The sequence below is a fragment of the Rhinopithecus roxellana genome, chromosome 15 (assembly GCF_007565055.1).
Source record: "Rhinopithecus roxellana isolate Shanxi Qingling chromosome 15, ASM756505v1, whole genome shotgun sequence".
Classification (NCBI taxonomy): Eukaryota; Metazoa; Chordata; class Mammalia; order Primates; family Cercopithecidae; genus Rhinopithecus; species Rhinopithecus roxellana.
In genome coordinates this window covers 113,516,827-113,539,330 of record NC_044563.1, presented here as the reverse complement: position 1 = coordinate 113,539,330, position 22,504 = coordinate 113,516,827, and the positions used below count along the sequence as shown (strand labels likewise).

Here is a 22,504-nt window from a genome sequence, read left to right as displayed (position 1 = left end):
CTTGCCAAAAAATGGGCAATATTTCCAAAACATGAATATAATAAATGAAAAAAAGTACCTTGTTGCTATTTTAATTTACATTTCATTGATTATCAAAGAGGTTTATTTCTTAAGTACATTCAGTTAAACATGTAATAGAAACAATATATTTATTCTAATTGTGAAAGTTGGCTCAAGTACAAGTAAAGAAATAGTTTCAATTGAACAGAACTTAAACCAGTAGACTAGTCCTAATTAAATATATCATAACACCTCAAGGAACTTTTGTAATTAATAACATCTACTTTACCAAGCGAGAGCTTAATAGCAAAGAAGAAAATAAACGAGTCCCAAGAATTGATTTAATGGGTCAGACAATAAAGCCTCCCTCAGAGGTCTGAAAAACCAAAGACTATGTTTTCAAGGGACAGAAAAGGGTCTAATAGCATTAACCTGCCATGCCTCATTTTTATTATTTTACATGAACTTTAGTATTTTCTCACAAACCAGTTGTTTCAATAAATACAACACTAGCAACAAAAAATTCTTGAAAGGTAATCCAAATTACCTTGGGGTCAAATTATTTCTTACGAAATGGTAACCTTGGGAGAAACCACCCATATCTATAATTTTACGAAAATGATTAAGGGACTAAAATTGTATGTGTATGGAGTTGTATCTCACTGTGGTCTGTACTGAAGAGGCACCTGACAGAGAAGAACATATTGTTATATGTACTGTATCTCCTAGAATAACTTTTTAGTTCATATTTATCACCAGGATAGAAGACTTAATTAAGCTTTGTTATTTGTCCAGATTGCTATGTCTCAATTTTGGATTCAGGGCCTGCAAAACAAGTTGCCTCGTTGCTATTAAAAACACAGAATAAAACAAATGTTATTTGGAGGCAATCTATTCTGTTCAACAAGAGGATGGAAAACACTGCGGAGGACACAGAAAGTAAAGGCAAAGCAGGAATGCTTCTACACTTTCTCCCTTACTAGCAAGGAAAAACACATACTCCTTTAGGAGTGGTTTTGGTTATAAGCAAGTGAGAATGACAGAAAAATATGAAGAAAAAAAAAAAAAAAGATCTTCCTAGGTCTTTTCCAAAACTCAAATAAAGCCAGACTTCTCTGGAGTCTCCATAAATTGTCTGGCTGCTATAAGCATTTGCAACAGTGAATGAAAACAGAATTTCAAATGGGTCGTTTGGTAGAATTAACATTGATGATCTTGCATCCTTCGGGAAGACCTCCCTGACTAGGTTCTTTCTCTCCAGCTGCCAAGGCCTTTAGAAACGGGGGCCTTGCATATGTTCCTGATGATCAAATTTAGGTGCATCTAATAGCCATCCACCTGCCTGCAGCCACCACTGAGACCATAAGCTTCATGAATACTGTTGGGACAATTTCTCATGCTTGCCATTGGGTTTGATTTCAGTAACTAGCATAGTGCCTGACATGCAGCAAGCCCACAATCACCATCTGTTGGACTAAACTAAATTAAGAGGTGCATGAACATGTTCAATTTAAAATCTAGGCAGACTATTGTAAATATTTTAACAACATTCAAATAGGATCCTAAGACAGTTTTCTTTTCCACTACAAGGAAGCATAAAGCTTTACTTAAATTTAATTAAAAGGCCATGACTAATCTTTAGCCATACGTATCTTACCTGAACAATAACTGGATAGCCACAAACTTCATTTGCAGTCTTGGTCATAGACACTGCCAGCACAAGGTCAGGGTTACTCACCAGGTGAAAGGTCCTTGGGAAAACAGGATTAGCCACATTACAAAGTAGCATGACCAGATTAGATCTCCCTCTGTGCCACTTAGCACTGTGTTGCCTCTCAGCTCCATGCATGCTCTGTAATAATGAATGTGAATCCTTTAAGAATTTCTCCCCCACAGTAAGTGTGAGGTTAAGCTTTCTCAGTAGAGAGTGCTGGAAGAAGACTGCAGGATGAAGGGGCTCTCTGGCTCTTTCTGGCTGTGGCAGGGCGTCAGCACTTGGGAGTAAGAATACCCAGTGATGTTCTGCTCCAGCCAGGTGCCCAGGATGCAGGTCTCCCGGCACCTTCATAGCCTGGGCTTGCCTATTGTTCCTTTGCTCAGTGCCCGCCTGACATGGACACCACATGCTTCAGGTCTCCTAGTGTACCAGCACCCCATTCCCTCTGCATGCTGGTGTGCCCAGCAACTGACTGCACCCCCCTATATGTTCCGGAGTATTATGTCCTGCTCACTCAGTGTTATGGTTTGAATGCCCTTCCAAAACTCATGCTGAAACTTAATTCCCAATGTGCAGTATTAAGAAGTGGAGTCTTTAAGAGGTGATTGGATAAAGAGGGGTCTGCCTGGATTAATCCATAGATGAAAGGGTTAATGGATTAATAGGTCATAATGGGAGTGAAACTAGTGGGTTTATAAGAAAAGGAATGTGACACCATGTTCTGTGCTGTGTGATGCCCTGTGCTGTATGATGAGCTGTGCCATCTCAGGGCTCTAGAGAGTCCCCAGCAGCAAGAAAGCTCTCACCTGATGCACCCCTCAACGTTGGAATTTCCAACCTCCAGAACTGTAAGAGATAAATTTCATTTCTTACAAATTACCCAGTTTCAGGTATTCTTTTCTTTCTTTCTTTATTTTTTGAGATGGAGTCTCACTCTGTCACCTGGGTTAGAGTGCAGTGTCACGATCTCAACTCACTGCAACCTCTACCTCTTGGGTTCAAGCGATTCTTCTGCCTCAGCCTCCCAAGTAGCTGGTACTACAGGCATGTGCCACCACGCCCAGCTAATTTTTGTATTTTTAGTAGAGACGGGGTTTCACCATGTTGGCCAGGCTGGTCTCAAACTCCTGACCTCAGGTGATCCTCCCACCTCAGCCTCCCAAAGTGCGGGGATTACAGGCATGAGCCACTGTGCCCAGCCCAGTTTCAGGTATCCTGTTATGAGTAACAGAAAATAGACTAAGACACCCAGCCACCACAGACAAACTTTGGCCAGGCATGCCAGTAAAATTGCTCTGCAATTCAGTGAAATGGAACCATACCTTTTCTAATGAGTCCTGAACCCCAGCCTTGGGGAGGGGACCCCATTGCAAGTTTATCCTTTCTTGGGCAGTCTCTTTCAGCCATAGGGTGATATATATTATATACATATGTAATGTACATGGGTATATATACCCTAATTTACTGCCTGGGTAAAATATGGACGATAAAAAGACTGTGGTTAACATAAATGTAATTTTCCACTGAGTTCTACTACATAGTGTAACACACGGTTCTCTAGGTTTCACCAGCTTATCAAAACAAATGAGTTTTAAAAGCCACCCATCTACATGAAAGAGAACAATATGCTAAGGGAAGATGTGCAATAAGGCTCAGAATTACTGTTACTGTGCAAACACACTTCTGCCATGGGACATATATAGTTCTGAATCATGCCCACACCTAATCAACAAGACTTCTGCAAAACCTCTCTTGTCCAAGTCTGTCTGGGTGTTCCTAGAGGGTGACTTGTGCTCAAGAGCAAATCCTGTCCCACTGGGTCCCCGATGCTCCACCTCTTCTCTCTGGACTCTGACGTTTCCCATGAGGGATCAACCAATATCACCATGTCCCTTCCACTAACTGCCTCTCTTTTCCGTGGCTTGATATGAGGAGCTCCCAAGATGACAAAAGTATAGAATGTTCTGCAAAGTGGGAGGAGATGGAAAGAAACTGTCCTTCTCTTTTGTGTTACACATGGTTAGATTTTCCAAGGCAGTGCTACACATGACCCAACATCTCATAGAGTTTTAGACTGATTTATCTTTTCTGTTTTCCCTTAAAGACTTCTCCTCCTTCTTTCTCCACAGCAGTCATAATGAAAGGAAGGAAGGAAGAAACAAAACAAAACAAAACGAATCAAAACAAAACAACACTGACAGACACTGAGTAAGAATCAGAACTAGTATTCTCTTCCAATGACCAAGTAATCCTGGGTCAAACTCATGCAATGGCTTTCTCTTGCCGCAGGGTCACATTCTCGTTCCCCATGCATGTCCACCCAAATTGATCACCCATGCTCAAATTCCAATTTAGGTTTAAGCAGGGACCTCTACTGTAATACAGAAAACCGAGGCAGTAATATAAATTGCTAAATACAGTGTAGAAATGAGGAAACACTAGGATGTTAGCTCCATAAGGGTAAAGATTTTTTCTCTGTTTTGTTCTTCGTAAAGCAACAGCTCCTAAAACACTGCCCTCAGTAACCCTTGGTAGCTGAATGAATGAATTCTGGTTCCATATGGCAAACCATTCATAGAAACAAAAGCCTGCTGTCCTACCTCCACATTGCAAAGGCAGCTTAGCCCAGGTGAATGGGGTAAAGAAACACTTTCACCAGGTCTGTCTACACAGTTGCTTTTCCCATCTTTTCTAACAACAGCCCAGCAAGTTCTTCTTGCTGGAGGCTTTGCTCATCTCAGTGAGCAGAGTAAGACCAGTTCCTCTCCTGCCCACGTAGGGCCCGCTGCTGCCGCCTGCTGAAGCTTGTGCAACCTCCCTCAAAGTACTGATTCATAAGCCTTTTCATCGCAGACCTTTTGAGAAGCCAGTGAAAATCTCAGCTCTTTCCCAGAAAAAAATAAATTGCACAGATGCACAAACATACATTTTGTACATACACTATTTCAAGAGATTAAAGAGGTCCCTGGAGACCCACCATATCACACTAATGGTAGAATTTGAAGCAAACCAATCTAAAAAACAGGGAATTGTTTTCTTTTTTGTTCATTAAAGAAATGTTCCATATGCACCAAAAAAAAAAAAAAAAAAAAAAAAAAAAGAGAGAGAGAGAGAGAGAGAAATGTGTAATCAACCAGCATGGACCTAACAGCTATCAACATTTTGCCATTCTCGTTTCATCCATTCCCCTCAAGTTTAAAAATTTTTTTTTTATGATAGAATGTCTTACAACAAATCTAAGATAGCTTTTAATTTTATCTGTAAATGCTACAATATGTTTCCAACTTATCAGGGCTTTTTTTTTAACATAACCATTGAACCATTATTGCACCCAACAAAATTAACAGGACTTCCTTAATGTCATCAGATAGCCATGCTGTTTTATATTTCTCCTGATTATCTCAAAAATAACTTTTGTACAGTACTGTAGTTGGTTTAAATTTGGATCCAGGACCAGACATTGAATTAGGTTGATATATTTGCTAAGATAGGAATTAGTTTATACTGCGTGAGTGGAAATCACAAACTGGTTATTTTATGAAGGTGGAGGAGAGAGGGAAGGTGTGTGTTGGGGGAAGGATGGGGAGTAAGTTAATGAAAAGTATCAAAAAAATTGAAAATTGGGGACCTTTTAGAATTCTTATTTGATCTCTTCATTTCATAAAAATGACATTGATGAGAGTTTGGTCTTGAGTCCAATGGCCAGATAAAACTGTATACCCAGGAGATCAGAGTGAACATTCCTTCTCTGAATCTGATTGTGGATAAATTGTATATGGCCTACCTAGCATTTACATTTGATTTTATTCCCTTCCTCTTCTTTGGCTAGGATAAAGAATTATCAGCTAAGTTAAATAGAAGACCCAGAACTCTCAAATATAGTTCAGCTTGTTCTGTGGGGTCCATGCTAGACTTATTAGGATCCTATTCACCTTTTGATATATTAAACCCAAATATAATGGGATTACCTGCTGTCTTCCTGATGTATCCAGCGCTGATTACTACCATCAGATTTCTTCTCCACCAAAACCACCTCCATGCCTGACCGGAGACTGGGACCTTGAACCCCCAAGACTAGCTGAGGAGCAGCACAGCTTATAATCTGCCCATCTCTGTATTCGAACTGCTGATGGCAATGCTTGTGCAACTTACTATGCTTTGGTGAACAGCTGAGACAAAGAAACCTCCATTAGTGCAGAAAAATGTCCCATGCACTTGATCCTGCACTTGATGTGCTGGGGATTATAAGTTCTGTTGGTGAGAGCTCCAATGTGAACCACGTGAACTTGCAATGACAGACCATAGCAATAGAAAGACAGCAACGCTACTAGCACTGCACTTCTAAGCCGACACAAGAAGTAGAATTCTGAGCTTATTTTGTGACAGAAATAAATGTTTACCAGGAGAATATTTGAAAATTCATTAGCAAAGAGAAAAGAACGTCTTCAGTTGACAAGGTAATTTAAAGAGGAAAAAGTAAAATTAAAAATTAAGTAAGAGAACAGGGGCAGGGGCATGTAGAATCAAAACAGAGAAATAAGGGAATTCTGTTCAAACTATGATTGTTTCTATCCTCTGTCTACAGTATCCCTGGAAACAGAACACAATTCTCCAAGTTTTTAACTCACCTCTGACAATTCATAGCACATCATAAAATAATGATGAATTAATAATTTAAATGGCTCTCTTAAGGATCTTATAGTAAGCAGAATTAACATGTTACATATCACAACACATTGTCAATTAAATTAATCTATAAACATCTAATAAGCCCATACTATGTGCATGGCCTAGTGCTAAATGTTGAAGTGTCAAAAACATTTAATTCACATGTTCCAGTAACTGCTGTAATGTCAAGTAAATATCTAAAGATTATGAAATAATACAAAGTATTAGATTATGAAATAATACAAAGTACTATATATTCCTGTCATTTCATTAGACATTGACAAAAAACATTAATAAGGAAGAAACTGCATTTTCTGAATTTCTTAAAAACATCAGGGCATCTTAAATGCTTATTCATAAGTTCACTCGCACACTCATTCAACAAATATACAGGCTCTGTGCTAAGTTGTTAGGAGGCAAACGTGGATAAGCATACTGTTTAATAGAAAAAAACACAAATGAGTAAGAGATTATACGCTGAGCAAAATAAACCAAAGAGTAAAGGACGTTCCCGCAAAATTTTGTAAATATTTTAATCAAAACCATAAGACAAAAATGTGCATGTTGATAGAAACAGCAGCTAAGAGCAGTGAAAACTCTTAGGTATATATGTGTCCCAAGGTGAGAAAACTAACACTAGACAGAAATCTTTAAGAGCATTCCTTTGCAACATTTTACCTGTGTTTCTTCTGTGGTTCCACATTTTCAAAGAGCCCTTTTTCCATTTTCTTTGGAAGACTGTCATCCTCATCAAAGTCATGTGAAGTTTCCTGCCAGGCATACCTGAGAAGTGTGTGACAAGCCTTCATTCGAAGATGAGCTCTTGCGTGTGAATCTCTATCAGGGTTCAGAAGCAAACACAAATCTAAGAAATCTCATTTGTGCTCATAAAATTTTTTTCTGAGGTGTAGTCTGATCATATTCCGCAGGATGTTGGTGGATCTATAAATCTTATTTCCATAAGGGTACCTGATATTTGAAATTCACATCTTACTAATACATCATTTAGATCTTTTCATATAAGGCTACAAATAAAATCCCTCAATCACATAATAAACAGCATTTATCTTTGTCATGTTTACTCAGAAAAAAATGAGACCATGTATTGTATTTCAAAAATCATAAAGATTGACTACTCGGTAGTTTGAGAAATTCACAATGAACATGTAATGAGACACCCTCTGTCTACCCCATAATTGGGTCATAATTCTGACTGGAACAGTACAGCCTAGATTACCCGGTTTTGTAAAATTTACTCATTAGACAAGGCTAAGAAATCTTAACTTTTCCAAGATTTCTCCACAGAGAAATCTAGAGAAACTCAAATAGCATCTGCACATATAAGCCAGCTTTTGACAGAGAATAATACACTAAACAGAGTAAATAGTCATAGTTTGAATAATTGAGTCAGCCTTCTGACTTCTTATTAAAATGAAGATATAAAGGGGATCAGTAGCTGCCATATAGATCTGTATATATAAAGTTCCAGGCCACTGTTGAGAGCAAATTTGCCTTCAGTGGGATTGTGATATGAGGACTGCTTGACTGGGGAAGGATAAATATACAGGCAAAGCAGCAAGCCTATTCCAGCACTCTAAATCTGCATACCTGTAAATAAAGTTCTGTGGGACAGACTGATCACCAAGGTGCGTGCGATAATTTGATGTAACTACAAGCATTATTAAATTACCAAAATCTTCAGGGACAATTCCTGTGCTAGCAGAGCTGACCGTACTCTTTTCAAATGTAATAGAAGTATTACATGTAGATTTGAAACTGGTGGGTAATGACTGCCTCATTCAGAACTGCAGGCAGCACAAGCGGCTTCTCAAGGCAAAACTCTCCTTTTACAGTTAAAAAACAACAGTGCCATCTTGTGTTAAAAATAAAAACCACAGCTTTCTCACCAATTCCATTTCTTTGAGGAAAAGAGAGGGAAAAAAAGTTATTCTTAGCTTTAACAAAATTAGAAAGATGCAAACAAGATTCTTCACCCAAATCCAGAGGTTTAATTTTCTTACTCGGAATTTCTCTATCGGCTCTTGAACTTCCTGGCAAATAAGGTATAGTCAGGTCAGTTTTAGAACAGTCATTTTTCAGTCCATCTTGCTTTATTAATTGATTTGTTCATTCATAGAACAAATCATTCATTAGTTATTCACTCCTTTAATCAATATTTATTGAACATCTACAAGACAGGTAAGTTATCAGTGCTCACGGAGTTTACATTCTAGTGGGAAGAAGAGAGATTAAATAGACAAGTAAATGAATAAACAAGATAAATGCCATACATTGAATAAAATAGGATATTGTAATGGAAATTGACTGGGACGGGGTAAGGTTTACTTTAGCAATGGAGTCAAAGAAGGCTTCTCTGAGAGGTGATGTTTGAATTGAGACATAGGCAATAGGAAGGAGCCAGTCACGTGAGGATCTAGAGGGAGAGCATTCCAAGCAGAGAAAAGAACAAATGAAAAGGCGATGAAGCAAGATTATGGTTAGCTCATTTGAAGAACAGAAAGACGGTGGTGTGACAGGCAGTGAGTGAGGGGATGGTAGTTCTAGACGAGGCTTAAGAGGTGGGCAGGTACCTGTGATTCAGTGAGGAAATGAGAAAGTTTGCCCCACTCTCTATGTTCCAAAAGTCTTTTTTTCCTGCAAAGCACAAAAATGGTAGGCAAGTGCTACCAGAATGTCTTTTCCATTTTTCTTATTGTTTGTGCCAGACACCTTTATGATAAAAAAGCAATCAAGAAGGATCCTTCTAGACTGATGTTCTAGCTGCTGGCTTTATGCATGTCCCTCCTTAAATCATCCCATTTTTCAAATATGCAAAAACCTCCAAACAAGCACATTTAAGAAAGTCTGGGAAAAATCTTACAGTGACTTCCTAATGTAAGATGATTTAGGATGATTTCAGGATTGTGTCATCAGAAATGGTTCAAATGACTAGTGACAGCCTGGAAAATAGATAACCCAGGGTATTAAAAAATATTTCAAATAGTTTAAGAGCTGCCAAGTAGAAGAGGAATAGGGCATAATACAGAGAAACACATGGAATAATAAGATGGAGATGTTCTAAACAATTACTTAAATGTTAGAATGGGCCTCCTTGAAAACAGTGATCTCTCTGTTATTAGGAGTATTCAAGAAGAGGCTTCAGCAAAAGAGCCTGCTTGGAATATGCAGGAGATGCCTGCATTGTACTCTGAGAGAACCCAATCACTTTTAACCTCAAGGACCCCAGGCCTTCATGAAATCTCTGATTCAGAACAATGAGAGTCTTTGCTCTCAAAAATGTTTTTCTTTTCTCTTACTTTCTGTTTATTTTTTTTCCAAGTGCAGACTAAATTACTCAAAGGATAGATGACACTTTCTTTAGAAGGGTATGTGAAAGTTTGTGGTCAATTCCTTGACTGTTGAGAAAGATGCCATCTAAGACGAATCATTCTCTCTGAAAAATGCCTTCTGGTGCCTTTGTTACTGTCAGTTATAGGACCAAATGAATCACCTATCCGAATAAGGAAGTTTGGTTCCTAAAAGTTCATTTTCTTAAAATTGAGGATAGAAACAATTCATAACAATGATATATAAATTATTCTCACAATTATTGCAGTGGTAATTGGTCAGGTATTTTTGGTTTTATAATTTGAAACACATTCAATCTTTCCTTCGTTTATTCAGTAAATGATGATTAGAACCCACGTGACAGAGTCTTTGCCCTCAACAGTTCCCAGGCTGGTAGAGGGAGGGGTAGGCAAGGGAGAGAGGGACTGACAAGTACATTGCCACGTACAGTCATTGCTGTAATTGACTTCAGTGCTAAAGAGTCATTCTACAGATAAGTATGGGGCAAGTAAAGGCACTGCAGTGGAGAGAAATTCGTATATGGCTCAGAGGTCTGCAACAGAACATAAACAGAATGTGCAATATGCAGGTGACAGCTTGTCGTTGCTGAGCTGGAGGTTGGAATTCATGTGGCAGAGAGAGACAGCGGGCATGGGAATTCAAATGAGGGTCAATGACAGGCATGAACCAAGGTCAGAAGGTCTTGGGATTCCAGATGAATAAGTTTTTCTGTCTGCAATAGGTAGGCCTTAAAAAACTATGTGAAAAGGATTGTGCATTAGAAAGTTAATTGTCTACAGTTTAACTTAGAGGGGAATTGGAAGGAAGATATTATGGCAACAGAGAGCAATCAGAAAGCTATTTCAATGATCCAGAATGATAACTGTATATTAACATGTGTCTAACTTGAACTTAGGGAAGAAGCTTAATTTATCCTGAAGTCAATATTTATGGAAACAAAACTTGATGAATTCCTCAAATAAATGTTTTCTATCCTAAAATTCTAGCCTTTAAAAAATAATAACATTATAACAATATTACTGAAAATAGATCATTGTGATGGTTGAACATTGAAGCTGTAGTTGTATCATTTTGCTGGAAAACTAATTAAATACTAGCTCTTCACCTGCCATTAGTTTCACAAACTTGGCATGAGCTCCCTGCATGGGCTCTGTGCTGTTATCGGGCTAATGAGCTGAGTTCAAACAGCAGCCAGGTAGCTTTTCGGGCTATATTGATTACTTACAGAATTTCACTGGAAGTATTTTCCGTTGTTAGAGCATCTTTTTGCATTTGCTTTTCTTCTGGTTCTGTAACTTGCTTCTCTTCTCCAAAAATTGCTACAGGTTTATGCACAGCAAGCTTGCTTCCAGATACAATGTCACTTTGGACTTCTAAAACAAGAGCTGAGCAGAAATTCACAAATTGCAAGGACATATTAGTTACAATTGCAGAGCATCAGGAATTTAGAAACACACACTAAAATGCAAACGCAAAAAAAAATCCATCTATTTGGTCTATTCATAGGTTACTTAATAAACTCAGTTGAATTTAATTTTAATTTTTGTAGATTCTTTACTCTCAAGATATTCTTAGTCAAAAATACTAAAAATAGGTCTTTCCAAAGATCAGTTAATTATTCTATATTGTAATTATTCAAATGGGCTACATTATTTAGATATATGTTTCTAGATCATTCTCTGGGATCCAAAACTCATCAGTGGAAGTCCCAATCCCAGTCCCAGTGAAAGCCTTGAATGACACATGCAAAGTTTTACTATACAGTGTTCGATATATATCATAGGGCAATGTTTTAAATTATACTTATGTTTTTTGTCTCTTTTTCTTTTCTCTATATGGACTTTTGTCCTGGTTCCTGGAGAAAACTTAAGGGAAGGAGGAGGATCATGAGGAAATCAGAACTTAAAGAAAAGCAAAAGTCCAAAGATAGTTTTTGACATTCAAACAGCATACTGCCGTCGACCGTGGAAGTTAGGATGATACAGTCATGATCTATGGTTTCTCCAAAAGCCTGTAGTTCCCACTTAGTGTATCAAGGGTTTAACTTCAGGATTGACCTGGAGAAAAACCACCACTCCTGAGTTAGAGGGGATTTGGGGCACAAGACAGAGAAAGCCAGAAAACTAGCACAGTGTATCCTGATTCTCTCTACAGTCTTCACTTTGGGTATCTTAGTTAAACTGGGGAAACAGTGAGGACCGTCCATTGTTTAGGACACCACTCATTGTTGAGGACACCATGATGACGTCCCCTTTCGAGCTACCCTTTGCTACTCCAGTCTGAAGCACAGCCAGCCACGTGAACTGGGATCTGGTTTCTGGGAGGTGCAGCTAAGACCCAGGAGTTGCTGAGAATCTTTTTGGGGAACTTTCCAAAAGTGCATGCCAAGCAGGGGTGAGGTGGCTCTGTAGCAAGGACTGCAGAGATGACCACTCAGTCATAGCCAGGCTCCAGAGGGCCACAGGAAGTAGCGAGAAGGCTGAGTCAGGGAGGAAGCACACCCACCCAGAGTATCGTCTGAACCAAAAGAAGGAACCACAAGTCACTCCAGTCATGGACTTCAGCCAGCAGAGCCCAGGAAGCAAGAAGATCTGCATCCCAAGTGCTTTCTGTCTATCTTAGAGAGGAACTTAACATGAGAGTCTGGAGATAGAGAAATCTGAAAGCTCTCCCTAAAGGGACTAATTAAATTAATGGATGGAAGAAAATGTAAACATGACTGGAGAATGCATGAGGCTCACAAAGAAGGTCAGATCTGTAAACGACAAAATAAAAAGATTATGTTTTCTTTGCACATTCAAACTGTAGTGTGAACTAAAATACTCAACCCTGTCAAACATATAAATGACTTTAAAGAGTTAAACAGCAAGATGCAGAGGTGAAATATTACCTGTTTAAACAAACTTTGACTTTTTTAAAAACAGTATCATCAAGCCTTTCATTTTGGCAGCATATATTAAGGTAAATAATTCCAATGCTTACCTTCTATTTTACGTATGCTACAGAAGATTTGAATTTTGGAAATGTCTGATGCTAGGTTCCTCAGGAAGATTTGTTTCTTTTGCTGAGCATTGGACAGGTCAGGATTGATCCAGTGTTCTCCACATGAAACATACACCTATCAAACAAAGCATCTCTTTATCCTGTATATAATTGTCATGGCAGCATTATCTGTAATAATCTAAACTGGAGACAATCAAAAAAATCAAAATGTACTATTAATATAATAGGTGAATGATTAAAGAAAACTGTGGTGCCATGGAATACCACTCAGTACTTTCAAAAAAATCAAACTGCTGATAAAGGCAACAACTTTAATGAATTTCAAGAGTTTTGTATTAAGTGAAAAAACTGTCTTTGTACTGTACCATATTATTTTTGCAACATCCTGTGACTCTATAATTATTTCAAAACAAAAGTTTAAAAAACTAATTGTTTAAGAAGAAGAGGGAAGGAAGGAAGAAAACAGGAAGGGAGTGAGGGAGGGAAGGAGGTAGAAAGGAAGGGAGGAAAGAAGGGAGCAAGGGAGGGACGCAGGGAGAGAGGGAGGAAGGTAGGAAAGAAGAAAAGAAGGAATAAATTAGAGATTGGCAAAATTAGAGATTAGGGAACTATCCCTAAAACCCAAATCTGGTCCCCTGCCTCTCTTTGTGAGTACAGTTTTATTAGAATACAGCTATGCCCATTCATTTGCATGTTGTCTATGGCTGCTTTCATGCATCAGAGCAGAGCTGATATACAGCAGGCACCATATGGCCCACAAAACCTACAATATCTACTATATCATTCTTTACAGAAAATGTTTAATGACCCCTGGTATAAATTAATTTGTAGTACAAACACCAAAATGTCAGTGCGGATATTTCCAGGTGACAAGATTATGGATGATACTTTTCCTCCTCTCCTCCTTTTTTTGCTTTTATGTATTTCTTAAATGTCCTTAAATGGATAAATATTTCTTTACAGATGAGAAAAGAAAGTGATATAATGAAAAAAACTCAGTAAGAAGAAAGAACCTCAGTGCTGACTTTTCTGGTCATTGCAAAGTCATTATCACAAACATTCGACATTCTATGTAGAAGACCCAGGGGAAACTTCAAATAATAATACTAGTAATAGTAAATATATATTACTATTATATTATGTATATAATATATAATATTGTATATTATATACACAATAAATATAATATATACTATTATATAATATATAATATATATAATAATATATATAATATTGCCAGTTTCAAATTACTATTACTAGTATTATTATTTGAGATGGACTCTCACTCTGTAGCCCAAGCTGGAGTGCAATGGCATGATCTCGGCTACTGCAACCTCTGCCTCCAGGGCTCAAGTGATTCTCATGCCTCAGCCTCCTGAGTAGCTGGAATTACAGGCACCTACCACTACGCCCAGCTAATTTTTTGTATTCTAGTAGAGGCAGGGTTTCGCCATGTTGCTCAGGGTGGTCTTCAACTCCTGAGCTCAGGTGATCCACCTGCCTCGGCCTCCCAAAATGCTGGGATTACAGGTGTGAGCCACCATGCCCGGCCAAAAATTTCTTCTTTTGAACAACAGATTCCTTTTTCTCTTTTGGACATATTTAATGATGTAACTAACTGTTTATGTTTCCATCTTCATGTTACTCTTCAGAGCAGTGACAGATTAATTTCTAGCAAATATACAATCACTCCTGGCTCCATCTTATCCTCCTTCCACTCATACCTGCTTTGCTATGGTGGCCTCATCTATACTTACCATTAAATTAATTTTTTGTATTGTAGGATTTAATGTAATCTACCTTAAATTCATTCTTTAAAAAACCCACCGTGGGCCAGGCGTGGTCTCACACCTGTGATCCCAGCACTTTGGGAGGCCAAGGCTAGCTAATCACGAGGTCAGGAGATCGAGACCATCCTGGCTAACACGGTGAAACTCCGTCTCTACTAAAAAGACAAAAAATTAGCCGATCTTGCTGGAGGGCGCCTGTAGTCCCAGCTACTCGGGAGGCTGAGGCAGAAGAATGGCGTGAACCCAGGAGGCGGAGGTTGCAGTGAGCCGAGATCGCGCCATTGCACTCCAGCCTGGGCGACAGAGTGAGACTCCGTCTCAAAAAAAAAAAAAAAACCCACAGTGAATAGCACAGCAGAACAAACAAAAACACTAAAACACACAAAACACTTGGAGAGATGACATTAGCATTCAAAATGAGATCTAGCAGTCTCTGAGAACAACAGACTCTCCACCCTGCCATTCTGCCTCTGATATTAGCCATTGATACTTCTGTTTAAGACTCTCTCCAGGACTATTTAGATTCAGGGCCTGAGTTGAGTTCTGACGAAATGGTACAAGCTTTGTTCTCTGTTCAAAGAATTATAGGCATCAATCAAGGAAGGTATCTTTTTTTTTAATTTTTCAAACGGATGCCTCAAATTCTATAAATGAGGGGAAAGGCTGGGCTGCTAAAGTCCTTCTGCTTTTCAGCCTTCTCCAGTCACCCAAATAGAGTGTGTGAAAAAAGTAGACATAATTTTGTCCCGAAAAAGTGAAATCACCATTTAGTAAGAAACCATTAAACAACTACATTTTGAAGCTCTCAAAAAGAGCAGAGAATTTACCTCCTTCAGAGCAGGAGACAGAAATTACAAATGATTAACAATTTGGCCTTCTCCAGTTTCTTCCTTAATTTCTAGAGTCTAGGATCATGATGAATATTAAGTAGATTAATTCGGCCGGGCGCGGTGGCCCACACCTATAATCCCACCACTTAGGGAGGCTGAGGCAGGTGGATCACCTGAGCTCAGGAGTTTGAGACCAGCCTGAGCAACATGTTGAAATCCATCTCTGCCAAAAATACAAAAAATTAGCCAGGCATGGTGGCACATGCCTATAATCCCAGCTACTCTGGAGGCTTAGGTGGGAGAATTGCTTGAGCATGGAAGGCAGAGGTTGCAGAGAACCAAGACTGCGCCACTGCACTCCAACCTGGGTAACAGAGTGAAACCCTGTCTCAAAAAAAAAAAAAAAAAAAAAAGTTTAATTTATATACCACTCTGAAAACCATGCCAGACACATAGGAAGCTCTGAATAATGTTAGCTGTTAGTATTATTTTCTGATGCTTGCTCAGTTAGGATAATTCTGAGAGAAAATAAGGATTAAAATGGAAAGCTTCTTATATTTAAGGGCATTCTTTCTTGGATGGGGTATTCATAAATTAATATTGCCAGTTTCAAATCCATGTCTTTACCAGTTCATCTCTTTGCAGGTCTTTTAAGGCAAATATTTCCTTCCCCTTTTCATTGTACAATCTCCGAGCTGCAGAAGGTAAATTTAAAATCTCAGTGCACCTGTAATAAAAGACACAAAAATTGACCTTGCATACAGAAAGCTTCCAGCAGCAAAGGGAGAAAATAAAAGAAATCAGGGCCCTGAATCCATAATGACAACTCTCTCTGCAGGACTGTTAGTCATAAGCTGGATTCTGGGGCCCATCAGACCCATTTGAGTCTCATTTTCCTCTCCAAAGTGTGGCACTTGGGCAAATTATTTAACCTGTCTAAAGCTAGATTTCTTACCTTCCAGGGTTTCTGTGAAGATTAAAGGTTGATTTTGAAAAGGGCTCTTAGCACGGTCCCAGACATGACCAATAAATAGCTAGACACACTGCTATTGACTTTTCGTTCCTTGGTATGCCCCACACTTTTCTATTTCTGTGCCTGTGTTCTTTCTCCTACCTAAAAAAAATCTTCCTTGGCTTTTTCTGATGTAGTTTTGCTCTTTCTCCAAGGTTGTCAAAGTCTAATTTGTCACCAAGTTCCTCAGCTCCCTCCACCAGAAGTGATGACTATAGCCCTTTAACTACCTTTGAAACAGATGTTTTTAGCCTGGTTAAACATTGAACACTGATTTCCCACTCCCGCAACCCCCTGCCCTCCCAAACAAGCACTGGACGAGCCCTGTGGATTTTGAGATGAATGACAGTTTTGTGGTTCCCTGAGGAGCTCTGAATCTGGTCAGGGAAGAGAAAGGTGAGCCACTGAAGTGTAATATGAAGTCACAGGTGCTGCCATAGGCACCTGGCCAGTGTGCTGTGAGAACAGAGGGGAAAACAATTTTTCCAGGGAACCCTTATCTAAGGGAGTGACATTTGGGTTAGGTTTTAAAGGATAAATAAGATTTCATCAAAAAGCGCTAGACTGGAGCTGAGTGTATGGACATGAGGAAGGTATGGACCAGATGAAACTGAAAAAGAAAGCAGAAACCAACTAAAGTACTTAGGATTCCAGACTGAGGAACCTGCCTTCTAGCCCATAAGCAGCAGAAAGCCATTGAAGGCATTACAGCAATTACGTGGTGTTATCAGGTCTGCTTTTCAGAAAGTTAACTGTCAGATAGGTGGAAAATGGGCTGGAGGTGGGAGAGGCTGGACCCTAGACAGCAAGCTTTAGGACAGATGTAAATAGATGGAATTGTGAGGAAAAAGTAGAGCTACAGGAGACTGATGGAGCATTTCCTAAACAATACTGTGAGGATATCCTGCCTATGGAAGAAGTAGAAGATTCTTCCTAAATATATTTTGTGTTAGAATGTACTGTTTACAGTAAATGAACTTCAGTTGATTTTATGCTCATCAGCAAGACATAGCTTTATAATGTTTCTAAATTTTATTTCCTCAATGGAATAAGGCAATGAAACAGATAATCAGGCTCCCCATTTCTCTAAGGCTAGCTTAGAAGTAAATAAACCAGGTTGGGTATGGTATTCCATACCTGTAATCCCAGCGCTTGGGGAGGCCAAGGTAGGAGGACCACTTGAGGCCAGGAGTTCAAGATCAGCCTGGGCAACATAGCAAGATCCCTATTTTTAAAGAAAGGAGCTATGCCTCCCAGATCCACAGTCAGCTACAGCTCCACAGCAGTGGAGCTCTTATGCTAATCAGTTCCTTCCAAATGGTAAAACCTTCGAGAAGCTATGGTCATGTGCTTTCTCCTTTTCTTTATCTTCTTGCTTTGGATTTTTGTCTCATTTTCTTTCTTCTCCATGTGACCTTCTCTGACAGCTGCCCCTTAGAATGTTCTCTCTCGTCCTGGTTATATGTAAACCAGGAAATATATAATCATATAAATGATTGCTTGATCATTTTCAATTCTGTATGGTTAAAGACTGCTGCATATGGCTTTCTGATTGTTTCACTAAGCAAATTTTCTTCCCCAAAAGTTAGTTGGGAGTTCCTGAAGAGCAAGCAATGCCTTGTTCTAGAGAGAGAGAGAGAGAGAGAGAGAGAGAGAGAGAGAGAGAGAGAGAGAGAGGAAGAGAAGAGAAGAAAAGAAAAAGAAAGACACCAAAAACCTCCAGCAGAACATCCAACACTGGTTGATGTACATAATATAAATACAACAGATGACTGTTGATTTAACAGTTGAGGAAAACAAGCCTTGGAGAAGGACAGGGCTTTGCTGAAGACTTCCAGCTAATTAGTGGCAATGCTGGGGTTAAAATAAGTTCCGTTGCCTCCTAATCCTGTGGTCTTTCCAATATTCTGTGTTGCCAGCAACTTTACAGAAAGTAGAAGGTACCAACAACAACAACAAAAGTCCTGTATCTATTATTCTAAAATGGGACTTATTATACCGTTAGATCATACTTCAGTTTTGTAGATGGAAAAATCAATGACAAAGAGAACTTCAAAATTGTCCAGAGTGAATTATTAAATAACTAAAGATAGCATAATTTTCCTTAAACTCAATAAAACTATCCCCTCATATTCGACAAGGCATATTTTGCAAAAAAGTTCATACCAAGTGCTCCAACCTTTCAGCAGTGATCTAATTCTTGATTTGGTAAGAAAATACTGATTAAAGAAAAATTACAACATATTTCATAAACATGATATATGTTAGTGCTATGGTTTAGATGTTTGTCCTCTGCAAACCTCATGTTGAAATTTGATCTCCAATGATGGAGATGAGGCCTAATGAGAGGTGTTTGAGTCATGATAGAAGATCCCTCATAAATAGATTAATGCCCGCCCCCCCCCCCCCGGAAATTAGTGAGTTCTCACTCTATTAGTTAGTTGAGAGCTGATTGATTGTTAAAAAGATGCTAGCACCTTCCCTCTCTCTCTTACTTCTTCTCCTCTATGTGGTCTCTGCATTTGCCAGCTCCTCTTCACCTTCTGCCATGAGTGGAAGCTGCCTGAAGCCCTCACCAGATGCAGATGCCCAATCTTGAACTTTCTAGCCATCAGAATCATGAACCACATAAACCTTTGTTCTTTATAAATTAACCGGTCTCAGGTATTTCTTTACAGTAACACAAAACAGACTAAAACAGTCATATTTTAAAAATCGGTTTATAATAGGTAAAATATAAAAATTTAACTACCCCACTCTTAATTCACCCAAATATAAACCAAAGAAAGGTGCTGTAAATTGTGAAATATATTTTTTAAATGAGATTAATTTATATTTACAGAACTGGTGATTCTGAAAGCTAGGGGAATTTGCTAGACCTTGACATTTAGGGGAAAAAAATTGTATTAATTACCATTGGTATCATAGGCTCACATGCTTTATATATACCACAGATTAGAAACTCCAGAATCATTATATTAACAACTGATTTTCTCAGGTAGGTATATATGCAATATATATATATATATATAAAATATTTAACCTATTATAAACCAAATTTATATATATTTAAATTGGTTTATAATAGGTGAAATATAAAAATTTCACTACTCCATCCTTAATGCAAGCAAATATAAACCAAATATAACATACTATATATATTTAAGTATATATATAGTATATACTTAACTATATATATAATACGCTTAACTATATATACCGTATATATAGTATATACTATATGTATATATCGTATATATAGTATGTTATCTGTTATAAATAATCATTCAGGTATTTAAGTGGAAAACGCATTTGCATTTAGAATGTTAAGTGTTTACCTTTCCAAAAATTGGTGAAATTCTATCTGGTCCATTTCTGTTTCAGAATATTTAGTGACACAGATTTTCTCTTTCTTTTCAGTGTGAACACTTCTGAAACAAATGATCCAAGATTTGATTGATATGTCAGAATACACTGTCAATTATCTCTTGACATACTTTAATATATGAAAAATTATAAGGTCTCAATTTATCATGACTTACCCTAAAGTAATCTCTGTCTTTAAAATATACAGTTTCAAAAACTATCACAAAGAAATATTTAACTTCATATTAAATATTAAATAACATGATGTTATTATATAAATATTCATACTATGAGTAATTTTATAAGACAATACATTTTCACTATCTTATTTCTCTTCTAATAATGCTGACCACTATGAAATATAAATTTTTCAACTTTGAAGAAAATTCAGAGATTGCATTCATTTTACCTGTAATTTTTTACTAGTATATTGTCTTACTATTAACCCCAAATTTAAAATTTTTAAGCTGAAAAATAAACGATGATGATCATAGAAAAAGATGCTTAATTTGAATATATATCTGCTCATAGTTTTAAGTTAGAAAACTATTTTGTGCATTTTTAGAATCTGTATATTTTATTAAATGAAATAGTTATCAAATACTTCATAATTAATCATTCATTCACTGCAAATGGTGATCAAATATAGCTAACCATTCATTCATTCAGTGGTCACTAATTTAAGGCCTATGTGGGCCCTTAATCATGTGGTTAACAAAGCGACTCTCTAATACCTTAAAACTTGATTCATCAGAACACAATGATCTGTGATTGTAACAGCAGATTGTACATCTGCTATGAATGAAGCATCCCTGTTCTCTGTCTCATGGATGAAACATAAGCAGATAATCATGAAACAGAACGGTAGGTTCTGTACTGGTGGAAGGCCCAGGGCTGGAGTAGTGGAGTACATAGCAGCCACAACTAACTCGAGAGGAGAGAGCATCTCATATTCAGGGTCAATATTTGGAAAGGAAATCTAAATTCATTCTCAAAAGACTTTTATTATTTAAGTACATAGGAAGTGTTGGAAAGTGGTGGCGGGTGGTTTGAGAGTGGGAATGGGGGCGTGTTGATAGGAAATAGAGCTAGAGAAATATGCAGGGATAGATCATAAAAGGCCTTACAAGCTCTATTAGGGAGCTCAAGTAAGTTCAGAGATCATAACTTACTAATAAGTAATACATATATTGAAATAATCTAAAATATAAAATTTACTTCAGAGCCTCATCTTGGGCCTTTCCTCTTAAAATTCCTTAAATATCACTTATAAAATTTTTCTTGTTTAACTAACATTTCTGAGAGATGAAATTTGCCTGTGACACAAGAAAAATTATGAAGGTGTTAATTTATATGAACTCAACAGTCATTATTAAGACTAATTGACAAGATCTTGTCACTTACTAGAGTAATAACTGACTAATTAATGAACAAATACTATTTGATTTTCCTTAGGCTTTGTAGATGAAAGAACTAATAACAACAAAAAAACTCCTCAAAACTATCTCCAGTAAATTACTAAATAGCTAAAGGACAGCATGTTAGTAGAGCAAGATTTGGTTAAAGTATATCTATATTTCATTATTCTAGCATGATTTTGCTTGTAAAGACACTAAACAGCCCAACACTCCTTCTTCTTATAAATGAGTTTCAAATTAATGAAAGTAATATATCCTTATATGTCAATAGAAGTTATTTCTTCTGGAAGATATGTAACTTGTATTTATTAAACACACTGAGGCACAGCAAGGGTTCTGCCTGGCACAACTCTAGGATGTCATTCATACAGATAACCATGTGAGCAGAGCTCTCTGAAGCTGGACAATGCAGCCACCCTACAATGTAAGCCAAGACTTTCCATTTAAACCTTCTGTGAACCAGTACTTACATACAGCTCTGGTGTGGGTTGTCAGGGGGCGGTGTGGGGGAATGCTATTGATGATCTTATAGAACACTTTGTGAATCAGCAGAGAAATTAAACTGTATGTAGTAGAGTTTTAGTGTTAAGTGTATGCCAGTGTATTTTAATTATTTGGGAGTAATTAATTCACATGGTGAACTAAGTGACTCTAATACCTGAATACTTAATGAACTGGGACACACTGTTCCATGAACATAGCAAATGGGCAGCACAGCGTTTCACATATTCTCTGCTAGAACAGTTGTCCAAATTTACCATTTCAATCTCTTAAAATTTGTTTGGATTACCTGACTGAAGCATGCATTTTAAAACGTTGATGTGATAAGATAATATCTGTATGTAACTTTGAGCTACAATTAAAGATGCAAAACAAGAAAAAAAACGAATGTAGGAAGAAACAGAAATTTTGTGTTAACTTTGGGTGTTATTTTTGAAGAATCATACATGACTTTAAGGACATTACCCTCACATTTTACATCTAGCAGAATGAGCTAATTATGAAATGTATGCGTCAAAGAATTCAATTTCAGGCTTGACTTTACTTTGAAGATTAATTTTTTACTTTATCATCCTTACAGGCAGTTCAGTGGTCAGCCAATCTGAATGTTACTCATTGTTCAGCGATGTATGAAGTATATTTAATCAATGTGCAGAAAGTAATATTAAACTATTAGCAGCAGCCTCAAATATTCTAAACATCTCAAAAGAAAGGTCAAGAAGTAATATCGCTGCTAATAATATGAGAAACAATGTGTTTAACTCATTCTTTACATCAGAGCTCTTCAGTGATCTATGATGCCTTTTGTCATAAAATGAAAATACAGTGGG

At 37.7% G+C, this 22,504-nt stretch overlaps 1 protein-coding gene across 1 annotated transcript in view; it reads right to left on the bottom strand.

Annotated features, from left to right (window-relative positions):
• DCDC1 (doublecortin domain containing 1) overlaps positions 1–22,504 on the bottom strand; it is a 450,202-nt gene that overhangs the window by 32,309 nt on the left and 395,389 nt on the right. The window contains exons 21-26 of the mRNA XM_030918251.1: positions 16,005–16,104; positions 12,737–12,872; positions 10,980–11,139; positions 7,064–7,222; positions 5,686–5,886; positions 1,658–1,751 (exon numbers count right to left, since the gene is read on the bottom strand). Coding sequence (XP_030774111.1) covers positions 1,658–1,751; positions 5,686–5,886; positions 7,064–7,222; positions 10,980–11,139; positions 12,737–12,872; positions 16,005–16,104 — 850 coding nt within the window. The remainder of the gene's footprint in view (positions 1–1,657; positions 1,752–5,685; positions 5,887–7,063; positions 7,223–10,979; positions 11,140–12,736; positions 12,873–16,004; positions 16,105–22,504) is intronic.